The 27,086-nt window shown below is 51.0% G+C and overlaps 1 protein-coding gene across 11 annotated transcripts in view; it reads left to right on the forward strand.

The window, feature by feature from the left end:
• PLEC (plectin) overlaps positions 1-27,086 on the forward strand; it is a 367,871-nt gene that overhangs the window by 251,948 nt on the left and 88,837 nt on the right. For 8 of the 11 annotated variants that reach the window (XM_068238141.1, XM_068238140.1, XM_068238148.1 and 5 more), the window contains 2 exons: positions 10,673-10,762; positions 15,522-15,557. In XM_068238141.1, coding sequence (XP_068094242.1) covers positions 10,673-10,762; positions 15,522-15,557 — 126 coding nt within the window. The remainder of the gene's footprint in view (positions 1-10,672; positions 10,763-15,521; positions 15,558-27,086) is intronic. The other 3 variants (XM_068238142.1, XM_068238149.1, XM_068238146.1) reach the window with 1 other exon arrangement.

Genomic DNA, 27,086 nt, shown 5'->3' on the forward strand with positions numbered 1-27,086 from the left:
CTTCCCGAAACATCATTCCCAGCGAACAGCAAACAGCGGCGAACAAACATGTTATCCCGCAGACGACAGCGACCTATACGGCCACTGAGATACCCCCTATACAGCCCGGCCGTGGAGACCCCCCATACAGCCCGGCCGTGGAGACCCCCCCATACAGCCTGCCTGCGGAGACCCCCTATACAGCCTGCCTGCGGAGACCCCCTATACAGCCCAGCCTCGGAGACCCCCCATACAGCCTGCCTGCGGAGACCCCCTATACAGCCCGGCCGCGGAGACCCCCTATACAGCCCGGCCGCGGAGACCCCCTATACAGCCCAGCCGCGGAGACCCCCTATACAGCCCAGCCGCGGAGACCCCCTATACAGCCTGCCTGCGGAGACCCCCTATACAGCCCAGCCTCGGAGACCCCCCTATACAGCCCGGCCGCCGAGACCCCCCATACAGCCCAGCCTCGGAGACCCCCTATACAGCCCAGCCGCGGAGACCCCCCATACAGCCTGCCTGCGGAGACCCCCTATACAGCCCAGAATCACAGGAGAGAATCTCCCTGCCACTCCCCAGCCACTCTGGCATCCGGCCCAAGGACTTCCCAAAACATCCTTCCCAGAGAACAGCAAACAAAACATGTTATCCCGCAGAGGACATCGGAATTCTGATCAATGCAGCTTGTTACGTCACGGATAGCCAGCAGATACCATCATACCGATCAAATCTGCCAATAGAAATCAGTGCATGTATGGTTGGCTGAAATCACTCAAATAAATCGATTACTAAATGTTCAACTTTTTTTTTTTATTTAATTCCTAACGGGTAAACTGGTGAATTTCTGCCAACTAAACGAGTGAGTCACTCACTGGTAGTCGTAAAACAATAATTATGCCCTGTAATCTCTCAGACACCAGGAGGAGGGGAGGGGACCAGTCTGCAGCGCACGGGGGCAGATTTTATGAAGGAACTGTAATTATAATAATACAGCGCTATTTGACATTTGTTAATCCCGAGGCTTCTTCAGAAATAAGCAGAAACGTTGGCAGCTGCATTGGGAATACATCGGAGCCCGGAGCGGAGATACAGGAATATCTTCTCTTCCATCTCAGATCAGCCTCTTCCCAGATCTTATCATCTGAATCATGGCCGCTCCTAGAATCGCTGCTTGTATACTCTGAATGGGGATTCTGCTAGTCTGCAGAGCTTGCACTCTAGCCAGAGGTTAGCAGATACCTGAATAGGTTGGCCTGGTATGGCCGTGCAGACAATAATCCTCCTGAATTGATATATAACTCAGTGCATGGGAACAATGGGGGGATCACAGCTTACCTGGAATAGCGACACTATTTGGAGCACTTGCATAGTTATTCGAGGCGTAAGCCCCAAATATAATCTAGTGACCTCACTGCCCCCCTCTCCTCCCAATATCTCAGTGTTGCATTCTTTTATAGGGGTACGCGGAGATCCCCCATATTCTGCATCCCCGCCCGTGACCTCTGTGGGGACACGGTGACTCTGGACTGCACTGCAGACGTTGGAATTTTTATAGCAGTCGTTGGGATTTATTCTCCTCCTGGCTCCAGAGATCCTCGGTTACTCACTGATCGCTTTCTCCTTATCACACATAAATGGTGACAGATTCTTCACTCCTCCCTCTGTTATAATATTGCTGGAGCCAAGGTCCACGGCAGCGTCTGTCTGTGTCACAGCGAATGCCGACGTCAGGCGAAGGAAGGAGCCTTGTGTCTCTGGACTATCAGCACATGGCTGGCCTCCACATTACTCACTGCCCCCCAGTGCATTATGGGTAACTCTGGTTCCATGTGTGTCCGGACTATCAGCACATGGCTGGACTCCACATCACTCACTGCTTCAGTGCATTATGGGTAACACTGGTTCCATGTGTGTTCAGACAATCAGCACATGGCTGGCCTCCACATTACTCACTGCCCCCAGTGCATTATGGGTAACACTGGTTCCATGTGTGTCCGGACTATCAGCACATGGCAGGACTCCACATCACTCACTGCCCCCAGTGCATTATGGGTAACACTGGTTCCATGTGTGTCCGGACTATCAGCACATGGCTGGCCTCCACATTACTCACTGCCCCCAGTGCATTATGGGTAACACTGGTTCCATGTGTGTTCAGACTATCAGCACATGGCTGGACTCCACATTACTCACTGCCCCCAGTGCATTATGGGTAACACTGGTTCCATGTGTGTCCGGACTATCAGCACATGGCTGGACTCCACATTACTCACTGCCCCCAGTGCATTATGGGTAACAATCATTCCATGTGTTTCCGGACTATCAGTGCAAGGCTGGCCTCCACATTACTCACTGCCCCCAGTGCATTATGGGTAACACTGGCTCCATGTGTGTTCAGAATCAGCACATCGCTGGACTCCACATTACTCACTGCCCCCAGTGCATTATGGGTAACAGTCATTCCATGTGTTTCCGGACTATCAGCACATGGCTGGCCTCCACATTACTCACTGCTCCCAGTGCACTATGGGTAACACCGCCATTCCACATTGCCCCCAACACGCTGTCCGATAGAAGCGCCAGTGCTTGCTACCAGTCACTGCATTTATGAGGTTATAAACCATGACAATGGCTTGTGCTCTGCACAACAAACTGAGAGTTTCTATGCAATCTGTACTCCAAACTACCTGTTGCCATGGTAGCAGAGGAGTACGGCTCAAGCTTTTGAAATCCTTGGCGAGTAAAAGGATCGTCTTTGAAGCCTCCGGACAGAGAAGCCATTGTGCCTCATGCAAATCTGTGGTGTTTACGAGGGCTGTAAAGTAACGCCGCTTCTATCAAAGCCGATCTGGAAATTTGTAACCCGAATACGAGATCTGAAGAGCCGCAGGTTTGCATGTTTTACATAATCTGCTCTTCCAGGCAGACATTGGGACGCAGGGCGGGGCTTATCAGTCCAATGAGTTCAGACCATCGACTGCAGCACATGTTTGCCTCCGATTTCCCAGAACCTTCTATCCTCAGCACTGGTGTATTGGGCACTGTAGAGGAGCTATTCGGGGGTCGCTATGTCTTGTATGGGGCAGTTCAGGCTGATCTGCAGGTACTACAAAGTGCCTGAAGTGACCATTGTTATACTTTTGATTCATCATGTTCCTTCAAGGTGCACCCATAATCTCCACCCACGCGGAGCTCTACTCTCAGGCTTGGAGAGGAGGCCTCACCTTTCTGTTGGCGACAAAGCGGTGAGAGCTTCTCGACTGTCAATAAAAGTGCTCTCCTTAGTGTGTGTACAGCAGGGAGGGTCTCTGACTCAAAGAGCTACAACAACAACAACAAATAACATTTGTAAAGCGATTTTCTCCCGTGGGACTCAAAGCGCATAAGCATGGCTCCGACCATCGTGGTACAGAGGAAGAATTTTATAAGTCTGGAAATGCCAGGCTAAACAGGTGGCTTTTCAGTCTGGATTTGAATAGCTCCAGGGATGGTGCTGTCTTTACTGGGTGTGGCAGGGAGTTCCAAAGAGTAGGGGCAGCATGACAGAAGGCTCTGTCTCCAGATTTTTTGAGGTGCACTCTGGGAGTGACCAAGTTTATAGAACTAGCTGATCTGAGGTTGTGAGAGGTGTGGTGCAGCTTCAGCAAGTCCTTCATGTATCCAGGGCCCAGACTGTGCAGGGATTTGAATGTCAGCAGTCCAATCTTGAAGAGTATTCTCCATTCTACTGGTAGCCAGTGCAGTGAGCGAAGGATCGGTGTAATGTGACAGTGGCGAGGCTGGTTTGTTAGCAATCTGGCAGCAATATTCTGCACTAATTGCAGGCGACGCAGGTCCTTTTTGGGGAGGCCAGCATAAAGGGCATTGCAGTACTCCAGCCGTGATGTAATGAAGGCGTGGACTAGGGTTGGAGGATCCTCTGGGGGAATCAGATGTTTAATCTTTGCAATGTTCTTCAGATGAAAGTAGGAGGATTTCACTACAAATGAAATTTGGTTTCTGAAACTCAATTCCCCATCGATTAGTACGCCAAGGCTGCGCACAAGGTTGGAGCTGTTTATGTCTGAATTCCCAATCCTGATTGGTGTTGCTTTAGGATAGAGCTGTTTTGATGGCGGGCACTGGCTTTGGACAAACAGGACCTCAGTTTTGTCAGCATTCAGTTTCAACCAGTTATCATTCATCCATGCCTGTAGCTCAGCTAAGCAAGAGTTTATTTTTGGGGTAGGGTCTGTTCCACCAGGTTTGAAGGACAGGTATAGCTGTGTGTCAAGAGCTGAAGAGCTTCCTGCAGGTCCGAGCGTTCTGGGGATTTCCTGGGAAGGGCTTAGAGTATAACAGGTACTCACAAGCACTTTGTAAACTGAGCCAAAAAAGAAGATATAAACTGTTAAAAAGAGTTTAAGAAGGAGCAGTATGGTTGGCTTGCCTCTCCTAAAGGCCTAAAAGTCGTCAAAGTGACTCAATATTTTTTTTATATGTTTATTGCACAGTTGTAGGGTATTGACAATCTACTGTGTGCCATAAGCCTTTTAAAAGAATATTGAGTCCGTTTGACTTCTCTGACACCTTCTTAAACTGTTTTTAATGGTTTTATATTTTTGGGAAGACCCCACCTTCAGGTATCATCGCTACATCTCTGTTGGGAGGTTGTCATTTTTAGGATTTCTTGCTTTATCAGGATCCACCAGATAACCCAGTGAGAGCGCTCTTCTGTGGACCTCGCATACCCCAACGGGGGCAGGAAATCCTCCAGAAGCCTTATTGGTGGGTGTAGAGCTCTTACAGCATGGAATGTGACGCTGTGAAACGACATATATATTTCTGGTGCTATAACATTCTGCTACATTGGCTCCTCAGCTTCTTGTGTCTTTTCAGTCTACGGGTATAATTTGTTCCATCTTTCTCCTCTGTAAACTGGCTCTGCTGTGTTAGTGGCAGTTATTATGCACATTATCATCTCCAGGACTGCTGCAGCAGATTATAGATCATGGTTTTACTGGAGACACTCTGACTCCTCCAATCCCAGGTGTACACTGAGCTCCATCTCATCCTCCTGCTGCCAGCCTCAAACCAGAAGACGGCGACAGCCGAGGAACAGCCACAGAACATGGGGGGAGGGATCAGCCAGACGTGGTCAGCTCATGGTGGGATCTCTGTACAATGTCTGGTGAGGGCCTGCTGGAACCATTGGGTGTTACTCTTATAGGGTGAGAGGTTATATTATTTAAAGTAAAATCTTTTTCTTTAATGCTTCCTTTTTTTCTTCCTCCTTTCTTTTCCCACCTTATCTGCTGTCCTCCTCCCCTGACCTCTTCCTGCCTCTTCCACCTCTCCTGTTCTCTGCCCGCCGCCTCCCCTTACCTCTTCCACCTATCCTGTCCTCTGCCTGCCTCCTTCACCTCTCCTACCTCTCATGTTCTCTACGCACCTCCTCTCCTGACCTCTGCCTACCTCTTCCACCTGTCCTGTCCTCTGTTTGCCTCCTCCACTGACCTCTGCCCGCCTCCTCTCCTAACCTCTCCCCACCTCCTCTCCTGACCTCTGCCTACCTCTTCCACCTGTCCTGTCCTCTGTTTGCCTCCTCCACTGACCTCTGCCCGCCTCCTCTCCTAACCTCTCCCCACCTCCTCTCCTGACCTCTGCCTACCTCTTCCACCTGTCCTGTCCTCTGCCCGCCTCCTCCACTGACCTCTGCCCGCCTCCTCCACTGACCTCTGCCCGCCTCCTCTCCTGACCTCTGCCCACCTCCTCTCCTGACCTCTGCCCACCTCCTCCTCCTGCTCTGTCTCCGCTATGTCCTCCGGACTCTCCTGTCGGCTCTGCAGCACTGGAGAGCAGAGGTAGGTTACCTTCCATCTTTGCTCCTCACTGCTCCATCTGCTTTTTGTTGATTCCGCTCTGGCTGTACCCATCACCTGCTCTAAACAATCAGCTGTCATGGTGTGTGTTGGTGCATGGCTTACCGCTGTTACTGAGTGTAACATGACACCGCATGGCGGGCGTCCCACCGCCCCTGGTAATGCCCTGAGTGTGACTGACACTGCATGAGGGGTGCTCCTCCACCCCTGAGGATGCCCTGCGTGTGACATGATACTGCATGAGCGGGAGCTCCGCCCCTGAGGATGCCCTGAGTGTGACATGACACCGCATGGGGGTGCTCCTCCGCCCGAGGATGCCCTGAGTGTGACTGACACAGCATGAGTGGGAGTTCTGCCCCTGAGGATGCTGTGAGTGTGACCGACTCCGCATGACAGGCGCACCTCCGCCCCTGGTAATGCCCTGAGTATGACTGACACTGCATGGGGGGGGTGCTCCTCCGCCCCTGAGGATGCCCTGAGTGTGACATGACACTGCAAGAGCGGGAGCTCCGCCCCTGAGGATGCCCTGAGTGTGACATGACACCACATGGGGGGTGCTCCTCCGCCCTTGAGGATGCCCTGAGTGTGACATGACACCGCAAGGGGGGTGCTCCTCCGCCCCTGAGGATGCCCTGAGTGTGACTGACTCCGCATGGCAGGCGCCCCTCTGCCCCTGGTAATGCCCTCAGTGTGACTAACACTGCATGGGGGGCGCTCCTCCACCCTTGAGGATGCCCTGAGTGTGACATGACACCGCATGGGCGGGAGCTCCGCTGCCCCTGAGGATGCCGTGTGTTCAGCTCAGCAGTCGTACTTCATACGCTTTATATTTCAATGTAAATGGTTCACTAATGATGATGCTTGCTCGACAAGTGTGTGAAAAGGCCTGAAATGTACTTACGTTTACTGGCTCATTGTATCATGACAGAAATGTTCTCCCAACCCCTCTATACTTACCTGGATACACCAGAGTCCTTCTGTAGTGTGTGGAGACCTGAAACTCCACAGCCACGCCCGCTTACATTTACTGGCTCCTAGTCACATGACAGAAATGCTCCACCCACTCTATACTTACCTGGCTATACCAGAGTCCATCTGTAGTGTGAAGAGCTTGTGAAGTATGAAGTATATTTTATTATATCAGGATGTGGTGATACCCCTACATGTGACCGCAATTTGTAGAAGCCATGTGACCAAAGTTTGTATAAATCATGTGACCGCAGGCTGTCTATATGTCATGTGACAGCAGTTTGTGGCTTCCACGTATGATGCCAGGTGTGTGGTGTGTGTGTTGTGCATGTACGTGGCTCAGAATGGTGAGCAGGACATTGGGAGGCACTGGCAGTAGAAGTCATGTGACCGCAGGCTGTCTATATGTCATGTGACAGCAGTTTGTGGCTTCCACGTATGATGCCTGGTTTGTGGCGTGTGCGTTGTACATGCTTGTGGCTCAGAATGGCAGACAGGACATTGGGTGGCACTGGCAGTAGAAGTCATGTGACCGCAGGCTGTATGTCATGTGACTGCAGGCTGCCTATATGTCATGTGACAGCAGTTTGTGGCTTCCACGTATGATGCGGTGTGGCGTGTGGGTTGTACATGCTCGTGGCCCAGAACGGCAGACCGGAATTTGGGTGACAGTAGGAGCCATCTGTCCTTGTCATGTCAGCCTTATTGTGTGATGTACATCTGCTCCCTTATGCTGTTTACCTGCAGGCGTTCCCTGAATTATGTATTATGGAAATATGCCATGATTGGTATTGCCTCTATAATCCCCGTGTCTCCTGCCGGCTGTCTAGTGAGGTGCTGGTTTCCTCTCATCACCCTTTCAGTGCCGGATATGACCCAGGTGGGGACATCACCCGCCTGCTGTCTAGTAAGGGGCTGGTTTCCTCTGATCACCCCTTCAGTGCCGGATATGACCCGGATGGGGGGGACAGTGTCCTAATCCCAGCTTTCCCCATCATTCTCCTATATATATATGGAGGCTGCCATTGTGGTTGGCATGAATTGGGCTGGTTTTCTCGCAGTGATGCCGGTCAGATGGCTGCACTCGTTTCCTAAGCTTCATAGACCTGCCAGCTTTTGTGATGGTTTTGAGTGACAGTTGATGAACAATCATTGTACAGACGTGCTGATTGGCTTCCTGGGGAGTGTCCTGTTCTGCCTTGTGGAAAGTAGGGTAGAGGGGGAGGGTCAATGAGATGCAAAGAATTCCAAGCTGATGCAGGTTTGGTTATGCTTTGTATGTAGCTTGAAAAAGGACCAATCGGATTCCACCTCAGCAGGATCCAATTGGTGCATTTTTAAGCTAAATAAATTTGCATAATCCTGCATCAACTCGGAAATATTGCATCTCATTAACGATCCCTATTGGGGGACACCCAGGAGAAACACCAGCTGAGGATTTCTGAAGGCGGGACTATTCTCATGACACGCAGGAAACTATCACCTAAAACCATCAGGAATAGTTCAGGTGAAGGATGCCCCTGTGTGTGTTTGTCATTCACCTGGAAGTAGTTTGCTGATCAGGTGTGTTCCTGATGGGCGTCCCTAGGCCGGAGGATCAGCATCACAGCCTGCAATTTGGGATGTTTCGTATTATGACAGGTTTTCTCGAGTCCCGAGTTGTTCCGGCGCGCCCTTCGCCTCAGACACGGCAGATTTCACGGGTTTTATCGCCGCTGAAGAGCAGACAGACGGAGCATTCTCTGCGCGGCCTCAGCGGATAAAGCGGTCTTTGTGGCAGCGTTTAACTCTCGGACGCCCGGCCGGGTTATTATCAGACGCCCTTTGAAGTTCTGCATATAATAACCTATTTTCATAATAACTGGCTGTTAGAGTTAAGCCCGGCCACACGGGAAACAAGGATGTCCTGTTCTTGAGATTCAACAGCCAATTCAAGTTAAAATTGCCACATTGCTTCAACCAATTTGTGCTGAGTCTCTGGATCTTCTCGACTGTTTAGATCGACTGTCCATTTATGTCGTCACAACTTGCTGCTGCATTCTTATCACTCTCTGTTTCTGTGCGGTGATTGGCTGCTGCATTCTTTTCCCTCTCTCCATTTCTGTGCTGTGATTGGCTGCTGCATTCTTATCACTCTCTTTCTGTGCTGTGATTGGCTGCTGCATTCTTTTCCCTCTCTCCATTTCTGTGCTGTGATTGGCTGCTGCATTCTTATCACTCTCTGTTTCTGTGCGGTGATTGGCTGCTGCATTCTTTTCACTCTCTGTTTCTGTGCGGTGATTGGCTGCTGCATTCTTTTCCCTCTCTCCATTTCTGTGCTGTGATTGGCTGCTGCGTTCTTATTACTCTGTCTGTTTCTGTGCTGTGATTGGCTGCTGTTCTTTTCACTCTCTCTCCATTTCTGTGCTCTGATTGGTTGCTGCATTCTTTTCACTCTCTCTCCATTTCTGTGCTGTGATTGGCTGCTGGGATCTTTTCGTTGTCTGTTTCTGTGCTCTGATTGGCTGCTGCGTTCTTATCACTCTCGCTTTATTTGCTGTGATTGGCTGCGGCATTCTTTTCACTCTCTCTCCGTTTCTGTGCTCTGATTGGCTGCTGGGATCTTTTCGTTGTCTGTTTCTGTGCTCTGATTGGCTGCTGCAGATCACACAGTTGTTCTTTCCTCTGTGGTGATTGACAGATGAAGTCCACTGTTTTTCATCTTCTTGTCTGGGCGGCCTTCAGGAGGTCCTGGGATCAGCCACACAAATAAAGTTCCATGAATTCCATGTACAGATTTATTGCCACTTTTCACCTACAGCAGCTTTTAGCAACTTTCATTTTTGCTTGAAATAATATAACCGAGTTCCGATAACAAAGAGGCCCTTCATGAAAGAGGTCTTCAGCAGCGAGGGTACCCCTGGTGTGTGGAGTGTGAGCCCCCGCAGCTCGGTGCGCTGGTAGGGATGGGGCCCGCTGGTAGGGACGGGGCCTGTGGAAAATGACTCATAGGCCGCATAGCGTGCCTCAAGCCTCGGTGAGTTTAGCATGTGCAGCAGATCTGGCCGCTCATATCTTCCACACGGCGTGTTTATTTGGCCTCCAGGGATCCCGAATACATTGGACCCTTTATGTCCGTATAGCCGTCTCGTGGAGATGAGTCAAGCGCCAGGAAAATGTGCCAGTACCGGCCAGGAATCTGTCCGTGAGGCCTGTTTATACGATTCTACTAACCGTATATCATGAGGGCACACTCTGCCCAGTGCTGAGGTGTGGAGAATGCCTCTGATTGTTCAGCAAGTTTCTGGGCCGGGGAGGGGGAGAGGGTCGGGGGTGGTCTGCTGGAGGAACTCCGCTGAAGTCTGTGGGCAGCTCGATGGACAGGAGCTAGCTCCTCCAACTAAAGTCCTGCAGCTTTTTGCCCGTTTGGTCGTGGAGCCGCTAGAATGAGCAAGTTCTGGGGTTCCCCATGTGTTGTAAAGAATCCTCCATTGTTGTTTTTTTTGGGGGGGGGGGTTAACGCTAGCTTGTGCTCACAGCTCCTTATCACACCTCTCCATGCTGCGCTCCAAGCGCTGACACTGATGGATGACGTTGGGCGAGGTGGCTCTAACATTCCAGACGAAAGGTTAAATTCTGCTTCGCAACCAGGTAGAGATTGTGCCAAGTCCTCCACCCTGTTGCCAGCATAACATGTTCTTCTCAATGGGCAAAGTGCAGCCACTTCACGTAGGGTGTTCCCAGCTCCTCTGTGCCGTGTCTCCACGGCCTCCACGTGCCGCTAGGGATAAATGACCGCTATTTCCTGTTGTCACTCATTAGAAGTGCAGTCTGTTATCTCCATTTGATGGATTAATGTATTGTCTTCTTCTCTTTCTCAGGCTCACCGTCATGTTAATGATCTCTATGAAGACCTCCGAGATGGACACAACCTCATCTCCTTGCTGGAAGTTCTGTCCGGGGAGACCCTGGTGAGTGTTCTCCAGAAATATGGAGAAGAGCTTCGTACTGCAGCTTCTGCACACTGCTCACCTATCATTACTAATGTCTCCCTCATACTCTTCTCACCACTCATGGTAGAGACATCACCAGGACAGATCACCCTGACCTGAGCTAGAGGATCCCTCATATCCTGTCTCATCTCACCACTCATGGTAGAGACATCACCAGGACAGATCACCCTGACCTGAGCTAGAGGATCCCTCATATCCTGTCTCTTCTCACCGCTCATGGTAGAGATATCACCAGGACAGATCACCCTGACATGAGCTAGAGGATCCCTCATATCCTGTCTCTTCTCACCACTCATGGTAGAGGGATCACCAGGACAGATCACCCTGACATGAGCTAGATTAGAGGATCCCTCATATCCTGTCTCTTCTCACCACTCATGGTAGAGGCATCACCAGGGCAGATCACCCTGACCTGAGCTAGAGGATCCCTCACCAGGACAGACCACCCTGACATGAGCTAGAGGATCCCTCATATCCTGTCTCTTCTCACCACTCATGGTAGAGGCATCACCAGGACAGATCACCCTGACATGAGCTAGAGGATCCCTCATATCCTGTCTCTTCTGACCACTCATGGTAGAGATATCACCAGGACAGATCACCCTGACCTGAGCTAGAGTATCCCTAATATCCTGTCTCTTCTCACCACTCATGGTAGAGGCGTCACCAGGACAGATCACCCTGACCTGAGCTAGAGTATCCCTCATATCCTGTCTCTTCTCACCACTCATGGTAGAGACATCACCAGGACAGATCACCCTGACATGAGCTAGACTAGAGGATCCCTCATATCTTTCCTCTTTTCACCACTTATGCTAGACATCACCAGGACAGATCACCCTGACCTGAGCTAGAGGATCCCTCATATCCTGTCTCTTCTCACCACTCATGGTAGAGGCATCACCAGGACAGATCACCCTGACATGAGCTAGAGGACCCCTCATATCCTGTCTCTTCTCACCACTTATGATAGAGACATCACCAGGACAGATCACCCTGACCTGAGCTAGTGGACCCCTTATATCCTGTCTCTTCTCACCACTCATGGTAGAGACATCACCAGGACAGATCACCTGACGTAGAGGAGGAGACCTGATGGAGGGAGGAGGTTCTGTAGGTTCTGCTATAGCTTGTGGCTTCATTCACACATGCCTTTCCTTACTGTCCTCTACACCAGCATATTAAAGGACAACTGTAGTGAGAGGCATATGGAGGCTGACGTGTATTTCCTTTTAAACAATACCAGTTGCCTGGCAGCCATGCTGGTCTATTTGGCTGCAGTAGTGTCTGAATCATGCCTGGAACAAGCTTGTGGCTAATCTTGTCAGATCTGACAATAGTGTCAGAAACCCCTGATCTGCTGCATGCTTGTTCAGGGGCTATGATCAGCAGGACAGCCAGGCAACTGGTATTGCTTAAGAGGAAATAAATATGGTAGCCTCCATATCCCTCTCGCTTAATTTGTCCTTTAAGGATAGTAGTGTTATTTAATGAACGTCGGGAAACACAGAATAACCCTCATATGGCCCTTGCATCTAATTCCAGTGTAATGAGAAGCTGTTTGTAGCCTAACGTGCTCCAGACCATTGACTAACCCCAATCATTAAAGGGGCACTCTATCATCAGTATTATTCACTTCTAAAGTGCTTTACAGATTGCACTGAACCATTGCCGTCCCTGACAGGCGTGTCATTGCGCTGGGTGTTCCGTGGTAGTAAAATTTGCCATTTATAGCGTTTCAAATAGTTTTTATCCTTCAGAAGTGATCAGCTGCGGTAATTGTAAAATAACCTTTAAAGGATACCCAAACTGAAATGTGACATAATGAGACAGACATGTGTATGTACAGTGCCTAGCACACAGATAACTATGCTGCGTTCCTTTTTTTCTTTCTCTGCCTGAAAGAGTTAAATATAAGGTATGCAAGTGGCTGACTCAGTCCTGACTCAGACAGGAAGTGACTACAGTGTGACCCTCACTGATAAGAAATTCCAACTATAAAACACTTTCCTAGCAGAAAACGGCTTCTGAGAGCAAGAAAGAGATAAAAAGAGGAATTTCTTATCAGTGAGGGTCACACTGTAGTCACTTCCTGTCTGAGTCAGGACTGAGTCAGCCACTGACATACCTGATATTTAACTCTTTCAGGCAGAGAAAGAAAAAAAGGAACGCAGCATAGTTATTTGTGTGCTAGGCACTGTACATACCCATGTCTATCTCATTATGCCACACATCAGTTCGGGTATCCTTTAACAATTAGTGTAAGCAGCTGCTGATTCACCTGCATGAGTGAGCGGACATTAGAGAAACAGATTATTTCCATTACAGCTTCAAGGACACATGTATTACAGCGCTCAGCAGAAGCTGAAAATATAAACACAGCAGGGGGTGTGAAAAATGGCACAGAAAGTTTATTTTAACTCGCTTCCGAGATGCTTTTTCAGAAGTGGAAGTTATGTTTATATTTGAGCTCATCCTGAGTTCCCCTTTAAGCTTCCTCAGTATAATATTTACAGGAGAGAGACAGCAGGCAGAAACCCAATCAGAAAATCAATAAACATATGAATAGCACCAACATAGTCTGTGTCTGGCCTGCAGTCTTCCGGTTATGATTGGGAGGGGGGATAGGAATATACTGCTGTAGAATATGCTGGTGAGATATAAATATAGCAGCCCCCCCATCCCTGGGGGTCCGGCCTGCAGACGTCCGCTCATTATCGGGTGGTGGGGGGACAGGCGTATATAGCTGTAGAATATGCTGGTGTGATATACATATAACAGCCCCCATCCCTGGGGGTCCGGCCTGCAGACGTCCGCTCATTATCAGGGGGACACAGGAGTATATAGCTGTAGAATATACTGGTGTGATATCCATGGATCAGCGTTCTCCCCCCCCCCCCCCCCATCCCTGGGGGTCCGGCCTGCAGACGTCCGCTCATTATCAGGGGGACACAGGAGTATATAGCTGTAGAATATACTGGTGTGATATCCATGGATCAGCGTTCTCCCCCCCCCCCCCCCCCCCCATCCCTGGGGGTCCGGCCTGCAGACGTCCGCTCATTATCGGGGGGAACAGGCAGAGGCGTGCTGTAGCGAAGGAACACTCACAGGTGTCAGGGCTGTTAAATAGAACAATAACAGGAAAGGCAGGAATTTGGCCGGACCCGTCTGTGTGAACAAAAGTCATTTAACACCCAAGGCAAACGGCTCGGCTAAAAAAAGATCTGTGTACTTTGCAGGTAGTTCTTTCTTCTGGTGGACAATTCTATCACATTCCTGCAAGCTATTCTGAGAATGCCAGCGTTCAGATAATAGCCTAGGCCGGACAACCCACAGGCGACCACAGCGTCAGGCAGTCCTAGGAATGCTGAGACATGTAGTTCATCAGTTCCCCAGTCATACAGGGGTGTGACATACAGTTCCTTAGAGGTGTGTAACATGCAGTTATCCAGCCATACAGAGTAGTTGCGTGCAGATCATCAGCTATACAGGGTTGCGACATGCAGTTCCTCAGAGGAGTGACCTGCAGTTACCCACCCATACAGAGGAGTGACCTGCAGTTACCCACCCATACAGAGGAGTGACATGCAGTTACCCACCCATACAGAGGAGTGACATGCAGTTACCCAGCCATACAGAGGAGTGACATGCAGTTACCCAGCCATACAGAGGAGTGACATGCAGTTACCCAGCCATACAGAGGAGTGACATGCAGTTATCCAGCCATACAGAGGAGTGACATGCAGTTACCCACCCATACAGAGGAGTGACATGCAGTTACCCACCCATACAGAGGAGTGACCTGCAGTTACCCACCCATACAGAGGAGTGACCTGCAGTTACCCACCCATACAGAGGAGTGACCTGCAGTTACCCACCCATACAGAGGAGTGACCTGCAGTTACCCACCCATACAGAGGAGTGACCTGCAGTTACCCACCCATACAGAGGAGTGACCTGCAGTTACCCACCCATACAGAGGAGTGACCTGCAGTTACCCACCCATACAGAGGAGTGACCTGCAGTTACCCACCCATACAGAGGAGTGACCTGCAGTTACCCACCCATACAGAGGAGTGACATGCAGTTATCCAGCCATACAGAGGAGTGACATGCAGTTATCCAGCCATACAGAGGAGTGACATGCAGTTATCCAGCCATACAGAGGAGTGACATGCAGTTACCCAGCCATACAGAGGAGTGACATGCAGTTCCTCAGAGGAGTGATCTGCAGTTATCCAGCCATACAGAGGAGTGACATGCAGTTATTCAGCCATACAGAGGAGTGACATGCAGTTATCCAGCCATACAGAGGAGTGACATGCAGTTATTCAGCCATACAGAGGAGTGACATGCAGTTATCCAGCCATACAGAGGAGTGACATGCACTTCCTCAGAGGAGTGATCTGCAGTTATCCAGCCATACAGAGGAGTGACATACACTTCCTCAGAGGAGTGACATGCAGTTATCCAGCCATACAGAGGAGTGACATGCAGTACATCAGAGAAGTGACAGTGACATTAGGGCTCATTGGGGACACACATGCCATAGTCTCTGAGCATCATTTGCATCCTGTCTGTAACCTATTAACACTTCTGCCCGGATAAACCCCTCCTCTTTCTCTCCCTCCCCCTTTATTCTGCCCCTGTTCCGGATCTTGCCCTGACCTTTGCCCTCTGCCCTTTGCCCCCTTCTTGCACTGCTCTTGCTGGGTAGCCGAGGGAACGGGACGTTATCAGGAACTTGCGGCTGGTGAGTGCCAGAGCGCCCCTTGTTTGCACCCAGCATGTTGTTACGTGGCATGCCGCCTTGCCATTGGCTGGACACCGGTGTGATGTCACTTCCTGGACCCAGACTCACAGGTCACCACACGTGGCTCACATAGGCAGACTGTTCCCCTGTGTTACATCTCATTAGTGTGGCAACTGTACACAGCTTATTACAGGCAGCAAACAGAGCATGGCGTAGGGAGTAACACTGCGCAGATTGCAGGAGCTGTGCGCCTCTAACAGCCAATCACTGCCGATCTCATTCACCGGCCATCTGACCGGCTGCTATTGGCTACAGCTCGGTGCACTTTCCAGTATATTATTATTATTACTATTTGGGTCCCATGATATATACATTTACAGGTGTCTCAATAAAGCCTGGTACACACTTTCAATTTTGATTGGCCAATCACTGACCAATTGTACTAACTCCATGTAGTATGATAGTTTGACTCCACGATCTGTTCATGGTATTCAGTGTATGGTGATCCTCATACAACATGGAGGCGGTAGAATTGGTCAGTGATTGGCTGATTATAATTGTAGGTGTGTGCCGGGCTTTAGAACGGTCAGCATAAAGGGCCTGATTTTCTGACTGATGCAGATCGTTCAGCAGTAACTCTATCTGTAGATCTGACACAGGCGGGATCCCTGCTTACATGGGGGGTGTTTGGTACGTGTGCTGCGTGTCTTCCCGTGTAGATTGCATCGCTGGCGCATTTGTCGTGGAGCAGACTGCTCTCATGTACAGGTGAAGCTGGAAATATCAGAATATTGTGCTAAAGTCCTTTTTATTTCAGTAATTCAACGTAAAAGGGGAAGCTAATACATGAAATAGACTCATTACATGCAGAGTGATATATGTCAAGCCTTTATTTGTTAGAATGTTGAGGATTATGGTTACTGCTTATGGGAACCCCAAAATCTCAGCCCATTAAACTACTGTGAATAGATTCAATATTCTCGGCTCAGAGTGTCAGACTCTAATCAGCTAATTCACCCAAAACACCTGCAAAGGGTTCCTAGTTCATAGATTAACTTCACCTTTTATGTAGAATAACTGAAATAAATTGACTTTTGCATGATATTCTAATTTTTCGAGTTTGAACTGTATGTAGCACATGAGTACATGGACCAGTCCTGTGTGTGACCTCATTGTATGTGTGTATGATTTATACAGCGTATTACGGTAAGTAAAATCTCAGTAATAAGTTATAAACACCAGACACTACTTGCAGGGGTGACATGACGCCCACGCCAGCCAATGCCTTCACTGCTAAAACCTGTGCTAACACGTGATTGGTGGATTTGTGCTGGATGTGTGTGGATGCATGGCATTGCTGAGCAGGTGAGGGTGGCCTGCGGGTGCTGGATGTGTGAGGATGCATGGCATTGCTGAGCAGGTGAGGGTGCCCTGCGGGTGCTGGATGTGTGTGGGTGCATGGCATTGCTGAGCAGGTGAGGGTGCCCTGCAGGTGCTGGATGTGTGTGGATGCATGGCATTGCTGAGCAGGTGAGTGTGCCCTGCGGGTGCTGGATGTGTGTGGATGCATGGCATTGCTGAGCAGGTGAGTGTGCCCTGCGGGTGCTGGATGTGTGTGGATGCATGGCATTGCTGAGCAGGTGAGGGTGCCCGGCGGGTGCTGGATGTGTGTGGATGCATGACATTGCTGAGCAGGTGAGGGTGCCCAGCGGGTGCTGGATGTGTGTGGATGCATGGCATTGCTGAGCAGGTGAGTGTGCCCTGCGGGTGCTGGATGTGTGTGGATGCATGGCATTGCTGAGCAGGTGAGGGTGCCCTGCGGGTGCTGGATGTGTGTGGATGCATGGCATTTCTGAGCAGGTGAGTGTGCCCTGCAGGTGCTGGATGTGTGTGGATGCATGGCATTGCTGAGCAGGTGAGTGTGCCCTGCGGGTGCTGGATGTGTGTGGATGCATGGCATTGCTGAGCAGGTGAGGGTGCCCTGCGGGTGCTGGATGTGTGTGGATGCATGGCATTGCTGAGCAGGTGAGGGTGGCCTGCGGGTGCTGGATGTGTGTGGGTGCATGGCATTGCTGAGCAGGTGAGGGTGGCCTGCAGGTGCTGGATGTGTGTGGATGCATGGCATTGCTGAGCAGGTGAGGGTGCCCTGCGGGTGCTAGATGTGTGTGGATGCATGGCATTGCTGAGCAGGTGAGTGTGCCCTGCGGGTGCTGGATGTGTGTGGATGCATGGCATTGCTGAGCAGGTGAGTGTGCCCTGCGGGTGCTGGATGTGTGTGGATGCATGGCATTGCTGAGCAGGTGAGTGTGCCCTGCGGGTGCTGGATGTGTGTGGATGCATGGCATTGCTGAGCAGGTGAGTGTGCCCTGCGGGTGCTGGATGTGTGTGGATGCATGGCATTGCTGAGCAGGTGAGGGTGTCCTGTGGATGCTGGATGTGTGTGGATGCATGGCATTGCTGAGCAGGTGAGGGTGCCCTGCGGGTGCTGGATGTGTGTGGATGCATGGCATTGCTGAGCAGGTGAGGGTGCCCTGCGGGTGCTGGATGTGTGTGGATGCATGGCATTGCTGAGCAGGTGAGGGTGTCCTGTGGATGCTGGATGTGTGTGGATGCATGGCATTGCTGAGCAGGTGAGGGTGCCCTGCGGGTGCTGGATGTGTGTGGATGCATGGCATTGCTGAGCAGGTGAGGGTGCCCTGCGGGTGCTGGATGTGTGTGGATGCATGGCATTGCTGAGCAGGTGAGGGTGCCCTGCGGGTGCTGGATGTGTGTGGATGCATGGCATTGCTGAGCAGGTGAGGGTGTCCTGTGGATGCTGGATGTGTGTGGATGCATGGCGTTGCTGAGCAGGTGAGGGTGGCCTGCGGGTGCTGGATGTGTGTGGGTGCATGGCATTGCTGAGCAGGTGAGGGTGCCCTGCAGGTGCTGGATGTGTGTGGATTCATGGCATTGCTGAGCAGGTGAGGGTGCCCTGCGGGTGCTGGGTGTGTGTGGATGCATGGCATTGCTGAGCAGGTGAGTGTGCCCTGCGGGTGCTGGATGTGTGTGGATGCATGGCATTGCTGAGCAGGTGAGTGTGCCCTGCGGGTGCTGGATGTGTGTGGATGCATGGCATTGCTGAGCAGGTGAGGGTGTCCTGTGGATGCTGGATGTGTGTGGATGCATGGCATTGCTGAGCAGGTGAGGGTGCCCTGCGGGTGCTGGATGTGTGTGGATGCATGGCATTGCTGAGCAGGTGAGGGTGCCCTGCGGGTGCTGGATGTGTGTGGATGCATGGCATTGCTGAGCAGGTGAGGGTGTCCTGTGGATGCTGGATGTGTGTGGATGCATGGCATTGCTGAGCAGGTGAGGGTGGCCTGCGGGTGCTGGATGTGTGTGGGTGCATGGCATTGCTGAGCAGGTGAGGGTGCCCTGCAGGTGCTGGATGTGTGTGGATGCATGGCATTGCTGAGCAGGTGAGGTGCTGGATGTGTGTGGATGCATGGCATTGCTGAGCAGGTAAGGGTGCCCTGCGGGTGCTGGATGTGTGTGGATGCATGGCATTGCTGAGCAGGTGAGGTGCTGGATGTGTGTGGATGCATGGCATTGCTGAGCAGGTGAGGGTGCCCTGTGGGTGCTGGATGTGTGTGGATGCATGGCATTGCTGAGCAGGTGAGTGTGCCCTGCGGGTGCTGGATGTGTGTGGATGCATGGCATTGCTGAGCAGGTGAGTGTGCCCTGCGGGTGCTGGATGTGTGTGGATGCATGGCATTGCTGAGCAGGTGAGTGTGCCCTGCGGGTGCTGGATGTGTGTGGATGCATGGCATTGCTGAGCAGGTGAGGGTGTCCTGTGGATGCTGGATGTGTGTGGATGCATGGCATTGCTGAGCAGGTGAGGGTGCCCTGCGGGTGCTGGATGTGTGTGGATGCATGGCATTGCTGAGCAGGTGAGGGTGCCCTGCGGGTGCTGGATGTGTGTGGATGCATGGCATTGCTGAGCAGGTGAGGGTGTCCTGTGGATGCTGGATGTGTGTGGATGCATGGCATTGCTGAGCAGGTGAGGGTGGCCTGCGGGTGCTGGATGTGTGTGGGTGCATGGCATTGCTGAGCAGGTGAGGGTGCCCTGCAGGTGCTGGATGTGTGTGGATGCATGGCATTGCTGAGCAGGTGAGGTGCTGGATGTGTGTGGATGCATGGCATTGCTGAGCAGGTAAGGGTGCCCTGCGGGTGCTGGATGTGTGTGGATGCATGGCATTGCTGAGCAGGTGAGGTGCTGGATGTGTGTGGATGCATGGCATTGCTGAGCAGGTGAGGGTGCCCTGTGGGTGCTGGATGTGTGTGGATGCATGGCATTGCTGAGCAGGTGAGTGTGCCCTGCGGGTGCTGGATGTGTGTGGATGCATGGCATTGCTGAGCAGGTGAGTGTGCCCTGCGGGTGCTGGATGTGTGTGGATGCATGGCATTGCTGAGCAGGTGAGGGTGTCCTGTGGATGCTGGATGTGTGTGGATGCATGGCATTGCTGAGCAGGTGAGGGTGCCCTGCGGGTGCTGGATGTGTGTGGATGCATGGCATTGCTGAGCAGGTGAGGGTGCCCTGCGGGTGCTGGATGTGTGTGGATGCATGGCATTGCTGAGCAGGTGAGGGTGTCCTGTGGATGCTGGATGTGTGTGGATGCATGGCATTGCTGAGCAGGTGAGGGTGCCCTGCGGGTGCTGGATGTGTGTGGATGCATGGCATTGCTGAGCAGGTGAGGGTGCCCTGCGGGTGCTGGATGTGTGTGGATGCATGGCATTGCTGAGCAGGTGAGGGTGCCCTGCGGGTGCTGGATGTGTGTGGATGCATGGCATTGCTGAGCAGGTGAGGGTGTCCTGTGGATGCTGGATGTGTGTGGATGCATGGCGTTGCTGAGCAGGTGAGGGTGGCCTGCGGGTGCTGGATGTGTGTGGGTGCATGGCATTGCTGAGCAGGTGAGGGTGCCCTGCAGGTGCTGGATGTGTGTGGATTCATGGCATTGCTGAGCAGGTGAGGGTGCCCTGCGGGTGCTGGGTGTGTGTGGATGCATGGCATTGCTGAGCAGGTGAGTGTGCCCTGCGGGTGCTGGATGTGTGTGGATGCATGGCATTGCTGAGCAGGTGAGTGTGCCCTGCGGGTGCTGGATGTGTGTGGATGCATGGCATTGCTGAGCAGGTGAGGGTGTCCTGTGGATGCTGGATGTGTGTGGATGCATGGCATTGCTGAGCAGGTGAGGGTGCCCTGCGGGTGCTGGATGTGTGTGGATGCATGGCATTGCTGAGCAGGTGAGGGTGCCCTGCGGGTGCTGGATGTGTGTGGATGCATGGCATTGCTGAGCAGGTGAGGGTGTCCTGTGGATGCTGGATGTGTGTGGATGCATGGCATTGCTGAGCAGGTGAGGGTGGCCTGCGGGTGCTGGATGTGTGTGGGTGCATGGCATTGCTGAGCAGGTGAGGGTGCCCTGCAGGTGCTGGATGTGTGTGGATGCATGGCATTGCTGAGCAGGTGAGGTGCTGGATGTGTGTGGATGCATGGCATTGCTGAGCAGGTAAGGGTGCCCTGCGGGTGCTGGATGTGTGTGGATGCATGGCATTGCTGAGCAGGTGAGGTGCTGGATGTGTGTGGATGCATGGCATTGCTGAGCAGGTGAGGGTGCCCTGTGGGTGCTGGATGTGTGTGGATGCATGGCATTGCTGAGCAGGTGAGTGTGCCCTGCGGGTGCTGGATGTGTGTGGATGCATGGCATTGCTGAGCAGGTGAGGGTGCCCAGCGGGTGCCGGATGTGTGTGGATGCATGGCATTGCTGAGCAGGTGAGGGTGCCCAGCGGGTGCTGGATGTGTGTGGATGCATGGCATTGCTGAGCAGGTGAGGGTGTCCTGCGGGTGCTGGATGTGTGTGGATGCATGGCATTGGTGAGCAGGTGAGGTGCCCTGCGGGTGCTGGTTCTGTGTGGATGCATAGCATTGCTGAGCAGGTGAGTGTGCCCTGCGGGTGCTGGATGTGTGTGGATGCATGGCATTGCTGAGCAGGTGAGGGTGCCCAGCGGGTGCTGGATGTGTGGATGCATGGCATTGCTGAGCAGGTGAGGGTGCCCAGCGGGTGCTGGATGTGTGTGGATGCATGGCATTGCTGAGCAGGTGAGGGTGCCCAGCGGGTGCTGGATGTGTGTGGATGCATGGCATTGCTGAGCAGGTGAGGGTGTCCTGCGGGTGCTGGATGTGTGTGGATGCATGGCATTGGTGAGCAGGTGAGGGTGTCCTGCGGGTGCTGGATGTGTGTGGGTGCTGGATGTGTGTGGATGCATGGCATTGCTGAGCAGGTGAGCGTGCCCTGCGGGTGCTGGATGTGTGTGGGTGCTGGATGTGTGTGGATGCATGGCATTGCTGAGCAGGTGAGGTGCCCTGCGGGTGCTGGATGTGTGTGGATGCATGGCATTGCTGAGCAGGTGAGGGTGCCCTGCGGGTGGTGGATTTGTGTGGATGCATGGCATTGCTGAGCAGGTGAGGTGCCCTGCGGGTGCTGGATGTGTGTGGATGCATGGCATTGCTGAGCAGGTGAGGTGTCCTGCGGGTGCTGGATGTGTGTGGATGCATGGCATTGCTGAGCAGGTGAGGGTGTCCTGCGGGTGCTGGATGTGTGTGGGTGCTGGATGTGTGTGGATGCATGGCATTGCTGAGCAGGTGAGGTGCCCTGCGGGTGCTGGATGTGTGTGGATGCATGGCATTGCTGAGCAGGTGAGGGTGCCCTGCGGGTGCTGGTTGTGTGGATGCATGGCACTGCTGAGCAGGTGAGGGTGCCCTGCGGGTGCTGGATGTGTGTGGATGCATGGCATTGCTGAGCAGGTGAGGTGTCCTGCGGGTGCTGGATGTGTGTGGATGCATGGCATTGCTGAGCAGGTGAGGGTGCCCTGCGGGTGCTGGTTCTGTGTGGATGCATAGCATTGCTGAGCAGGTGAGTGTGCCCTGCGGGTGCTGGATGTGTGTGGATGCATGGCATTGCTGAGCAGGTGAGGGTGCCCAGCGGGTGCTGGATGTGTGTGGATGCATGGCATTGCTGAGCAGGTGAGGGTGCCCAGCGGGTGCTGGATGTGTGTGGATGCATGGCATTGCTGAGCAGGTGAGGGTGCCCTGCGGGTGCTGGATGTGTGTGGATGCATGGCATTGCTGAGCAGGTGAGGGTGCCCTGCGGGTGATGCCCAGACCCACATACAATGCAGCTGTTTACACAAGTGACATAACCTCTAGAACAACGAGGAGGAAGCCATTGTCCTGTGTGTACTCAGGGCCGGCCGGAGCTGACGTCTATCAGAGACATTGCGGGAGTTCTTACTGTCCCGTCTCCATACAATGCCAAGCAAACTGCTCTGCCACTGATTGGGAGTTTAATGCCTGGTACACAAGATGAGATTTACTGCCAGACTGATTATTTTCAGCATGTCCAATTTGATTTCTGATCGATTTTTCAGTCACGTGACTGGAAAATCATTCAGAAAATCAATCGGAAATCAAATCAGACTTGTTAGAAATAATCGATGTGGCAGTAAATCTGCCAGAAAATCTCATTGTGTGTACCAGGCATAATGCTGGGAATACACCGTGCAGTTTTCCGTCAGATGGGTCATTAAATCATTTCCGACAGGTCCAACCTGATTTCGATCGGTTTTGTAATCACTTGCATAAAAATCCATCAGAAAAATGATTGGGAATCAGATCGGCCTTGTGGGAAATGATGGTTTTGTGTTTGGCTGCAGGGGAGTACAATAGTGATCACACAAGTAAATCCAACACGCTCTGAGCAATGTCTTGTGCAGGGGGACAAGGAAGTCTGTGTCAGTTTTCCAACTTTGTACAACTTTCTTAAACTAGTTTGTTTAGTCATAGTTTTATCTTCCGGATACACACTTTAACATTTCCTTTACCAAGCCAATACGCTGTAGTGAGGGCTGGGAGGCCGGGGGAGATGGTTGGGCAGCCATATATAGACTCCTCTCACACAAGTTGCCATGACCTTTGTTCACTGCTATGGCAGAATGGCACATGCCCAGGGCGACCTTCTGCGGGGGGGCGACACCAGTGGAGGGTCAGGCTGAGCCATGTGTTCTGGAGTTATGGGTCTACAGCCGGCCATACACAGTACAACTGTGATCACATCACCAAGCGCCAACATTGCAGCTCTGCATTTCGTTGGTGGTGTCGGCTGCAATAAACTACAATTTGTCTAGTTGGGCAGATAAATTGTATAGTGTATGAGTACGGCGAGACGTAGACAGCGATGTAACGTGTGATGTACAGACAGCAGTGCCCCCTACAGGAATATGGCTTCCCTCGCACCCTCCCTGCCTCGGTGTCAGGCCTGCCGGGTGGGGACTTCCAGAAATAAGCAAAAAGTAAAAATACATCAGATTATCTCAGCCTTGAGCAGGGGAGCTGGGAGATTTGCCCATCCTAAATGTATCATAGGAGGAAATTTGCAATAATTCAGCTAGAAGTGAATATTTGTGGTTACCCACAATGCACCACTACTAAATATGCAAATTATCCCTTTTCGCCCCTGTAAGCCAGGTTAGCATCCAGAACCGCTGGTGTATAGCAATCCTATAGCTTATACAGGTTACAGGACCGCTGATGTATAGCAAGCCTATAGCTTTAAATATTACACAGTCACATCAAACCCACATGTAGACAGCCTGTTTCTGACTTTTGGCCCTCATCAGTACATGGCAGGGATTGATACGGCTGTATGAGATAGGGCTTGGACCAGCACAACAGAGTAACCAAGCAGCTCAGGGTGACCCAAACCACCCGGAATGTATAAAAATCCCTCCTACTAAAAAGCAATGCCTGGTGAAATTTGCAACAGTCCGAAGCAGGCTGTCTACATGTGAGGTTGGTGTGGCTGTGTAATATTTAATGCTATAGGCTTGCTATACACCAGCGGTTCTGTAACATGTATAAGCTATAGGCTTGCTATACAGCAGCGGTTCTGTAACATGTATAAGCTATAGGCTTGCTATACACCAGCGGTTCTGTAACATCTATAAGCTATAGGCTAGCTATACAGCAGCGGTTCTGTAACATGTATAAGCTATAGGCTTGCTATACACCAGCGGTTCTGTAACATGTATAAGCTATAGGCTAGCTATACACCAGCGGCTCTGTAACATGTATAAGCTATAGGCTTGCTATACAGCAGCGGTTCTGTAACATGTATAAGCTATAGGCTTGCTATACACCAGCGGTTCTGTAACATGTATAAGCTATAGGCTTGCTATACAGCAGCGGTTCTGTAACATGTATAAGCTATAGGCTTGCTATACACCAGCGGTTCTGTAACATGTATAAGCTATAGGCTTGCTATACAGCAGCGGTTCTGTAACATGTATAAGCTATAGGCTTGCTATACACCAGCGGTTCTGTAACATGTATAAGCTATAGGCTTGCTATACAGCAGCGGTTCTGTAACATGTATAAGCTATAGGCTTGCTATACACCAGCGGCTCTGTAACATGTATAAGCTATAGGCTCACTATACACCAGCGGCTCTGTAACATGTATAAGCTATAGGCTCACTATACACCAGCAGCTCTATAACATGTATAAGCTATAGGCTCACTATACACCAGCGGCTCTGTAACATGTATAAGCTATAGGCTCACTATACACCAGTGGTCCTGTAACATGTATAAGCTATAGGCTTGCTATACACCAGCGGTTCTGTAACATGTATAAGCTATAGGCTAGCTATACACCAGCGGCTCTGTAACATGTATAAGCTATAGGCTTGCTATACACCAGCGGTTCTGTAACATGTATAAGCTACAGGCTCACTATACACCAGCAGCTCTGTAATATGTATAAGCTATAGGCTCACTATACACCAGCGGTTCTGTAACATGTATAAGCTATAGGCTTGCTATACACCAGCGGTTCTGTAACATGTATAAGCTATAGGCTCACTATACACCAGCGGCTCTGTAACATGTATAAGCTATAGGCTTGCTATACACCAGCGGTTCTGTAACATGTATAAGCTATAGGCTTGCTATACACTAGCGGTTCTGTAACATGTATAAGCTATAGGCTTGCTATACACCAGCGGTTCTGTAACATGTATAAGCTATAGGCTTGCTATACAGCAGCGGTTCTGTAACATGTATAAGCTATAGGCTTGCTATACACCAGCGGCTCTGTAACATGTATAAGCTATAGGCTTGCTATACAGCAGCGGTTCTGTAACATGTATAAGCTATAGGCTTGCTATACACCAGCGGCTCTGTAACATGTATAAGCTATAGGCTTGCTATACAGCAGCGGTTCTGTAAGATGTATAAGCTATAGGCTTGCTATACACCAGCGGTTCTGTAACATGTATAAGTTATAGGCTTGCTATACACCAGCGGCTCTGTAACATGTATAAGCTATAGGCTTGCTATACAGCAGCGGTTCTGTAACATGTATAAGCTATAGGCTTGCTATACACCAGCGGCTCTGTAACATGTATAAGCTATAGGCTTGCTATACACCAGCGGTTCTGTAACATGTATAAGCTATAGGCTTGCTATACACCAGCGGTTCTGGATGTTAACCTGGCTTACAGGAGCAAAAAGAGATAATTTGCATATTCAGTAGCGGTGCATTGTGGGTAACCACACATATTCACTTATAGCTGAATTATTGCAAATTTCCTTCTGTTTTTTAAGAAGGCAAATTACACCAAGCATTGCTTGTTAGTAGGAGACCTTTTCGGCCTCTTTTATCCCCCTATACAGTCCTAGTGGTTTGGGTCACCCCGAGCTGCTTGGTTACTCTGTCTCTCTGGTATAATGGTCAGTGTATGTATCATAGTCAGGTATGGATCGGTAGTCGGTGCTAATGCTGGGAATACACGTTAAGTTTTTACTTTAGATAGATGGGTTCGATAGATAAATTCCAACCTGTTGGATCTGGTCAATTCTACTTTCGTTTCGATTCTCCTCATTCAAGTGAATGTAATTGATAAGAAAAGATAAGGAATCGAGAGGAGAATCGAGCAGTGAATCGAGAGTAGAATCGAACGAAAACGAAAACGACGGCAAAAACGAACGCAAAAACGCATCGTGTATTCCCAGCATAAAGCTGATCTCTCCCCTGGAAAAGTAATTCTGTTATCTTCATGAACCCCCCGCAGGTTATCACAGTGACAAGTAATGAAAGTATGTGAGATTATCTGCCATCCATTGGCTGCAGGAAACCGATCTCACCAGCAGGAAGGAAGTCTAACGAGATTGTCAGTCACCTGTGCCAGTCTGCCCAATGATCAATAGATAGTCTCCCTCCTCCTGCTGCACCCCTGATGGGGACAGCCCTGCCCTGTCTGTACAGCAGTCTGCAGATATGGGGCCTGCTGGTGTAACATCTACATACTTGTAATCAAAATAACCTAATTAATAAAAATGCTCATTTTTCTACAATATTCATTTATAAATTATTTAGTCAGTGCTTGCTCATTGGAAAAACTTTCCTCCCTGATTTACTTTCTGGCATTTATCACATGGTGA

The sequence above is a fragment of the Hyperolius riggenbachi genome, chromosome 5, assembly GCF_040937935.1.
Source record: "Hyperolius riggenbachi isolate aHypRig1 chromosome 5, aHypRig1.pri, whole genome shotgun sequence".
Classification (NCBI taxonomy): domain Eukaryota; kingdom Metazoa; phylum Chordata; class Amphibia; order Anura; family Hyperoliidae; genus Hyperolius; species Hyperolius riggenbachi.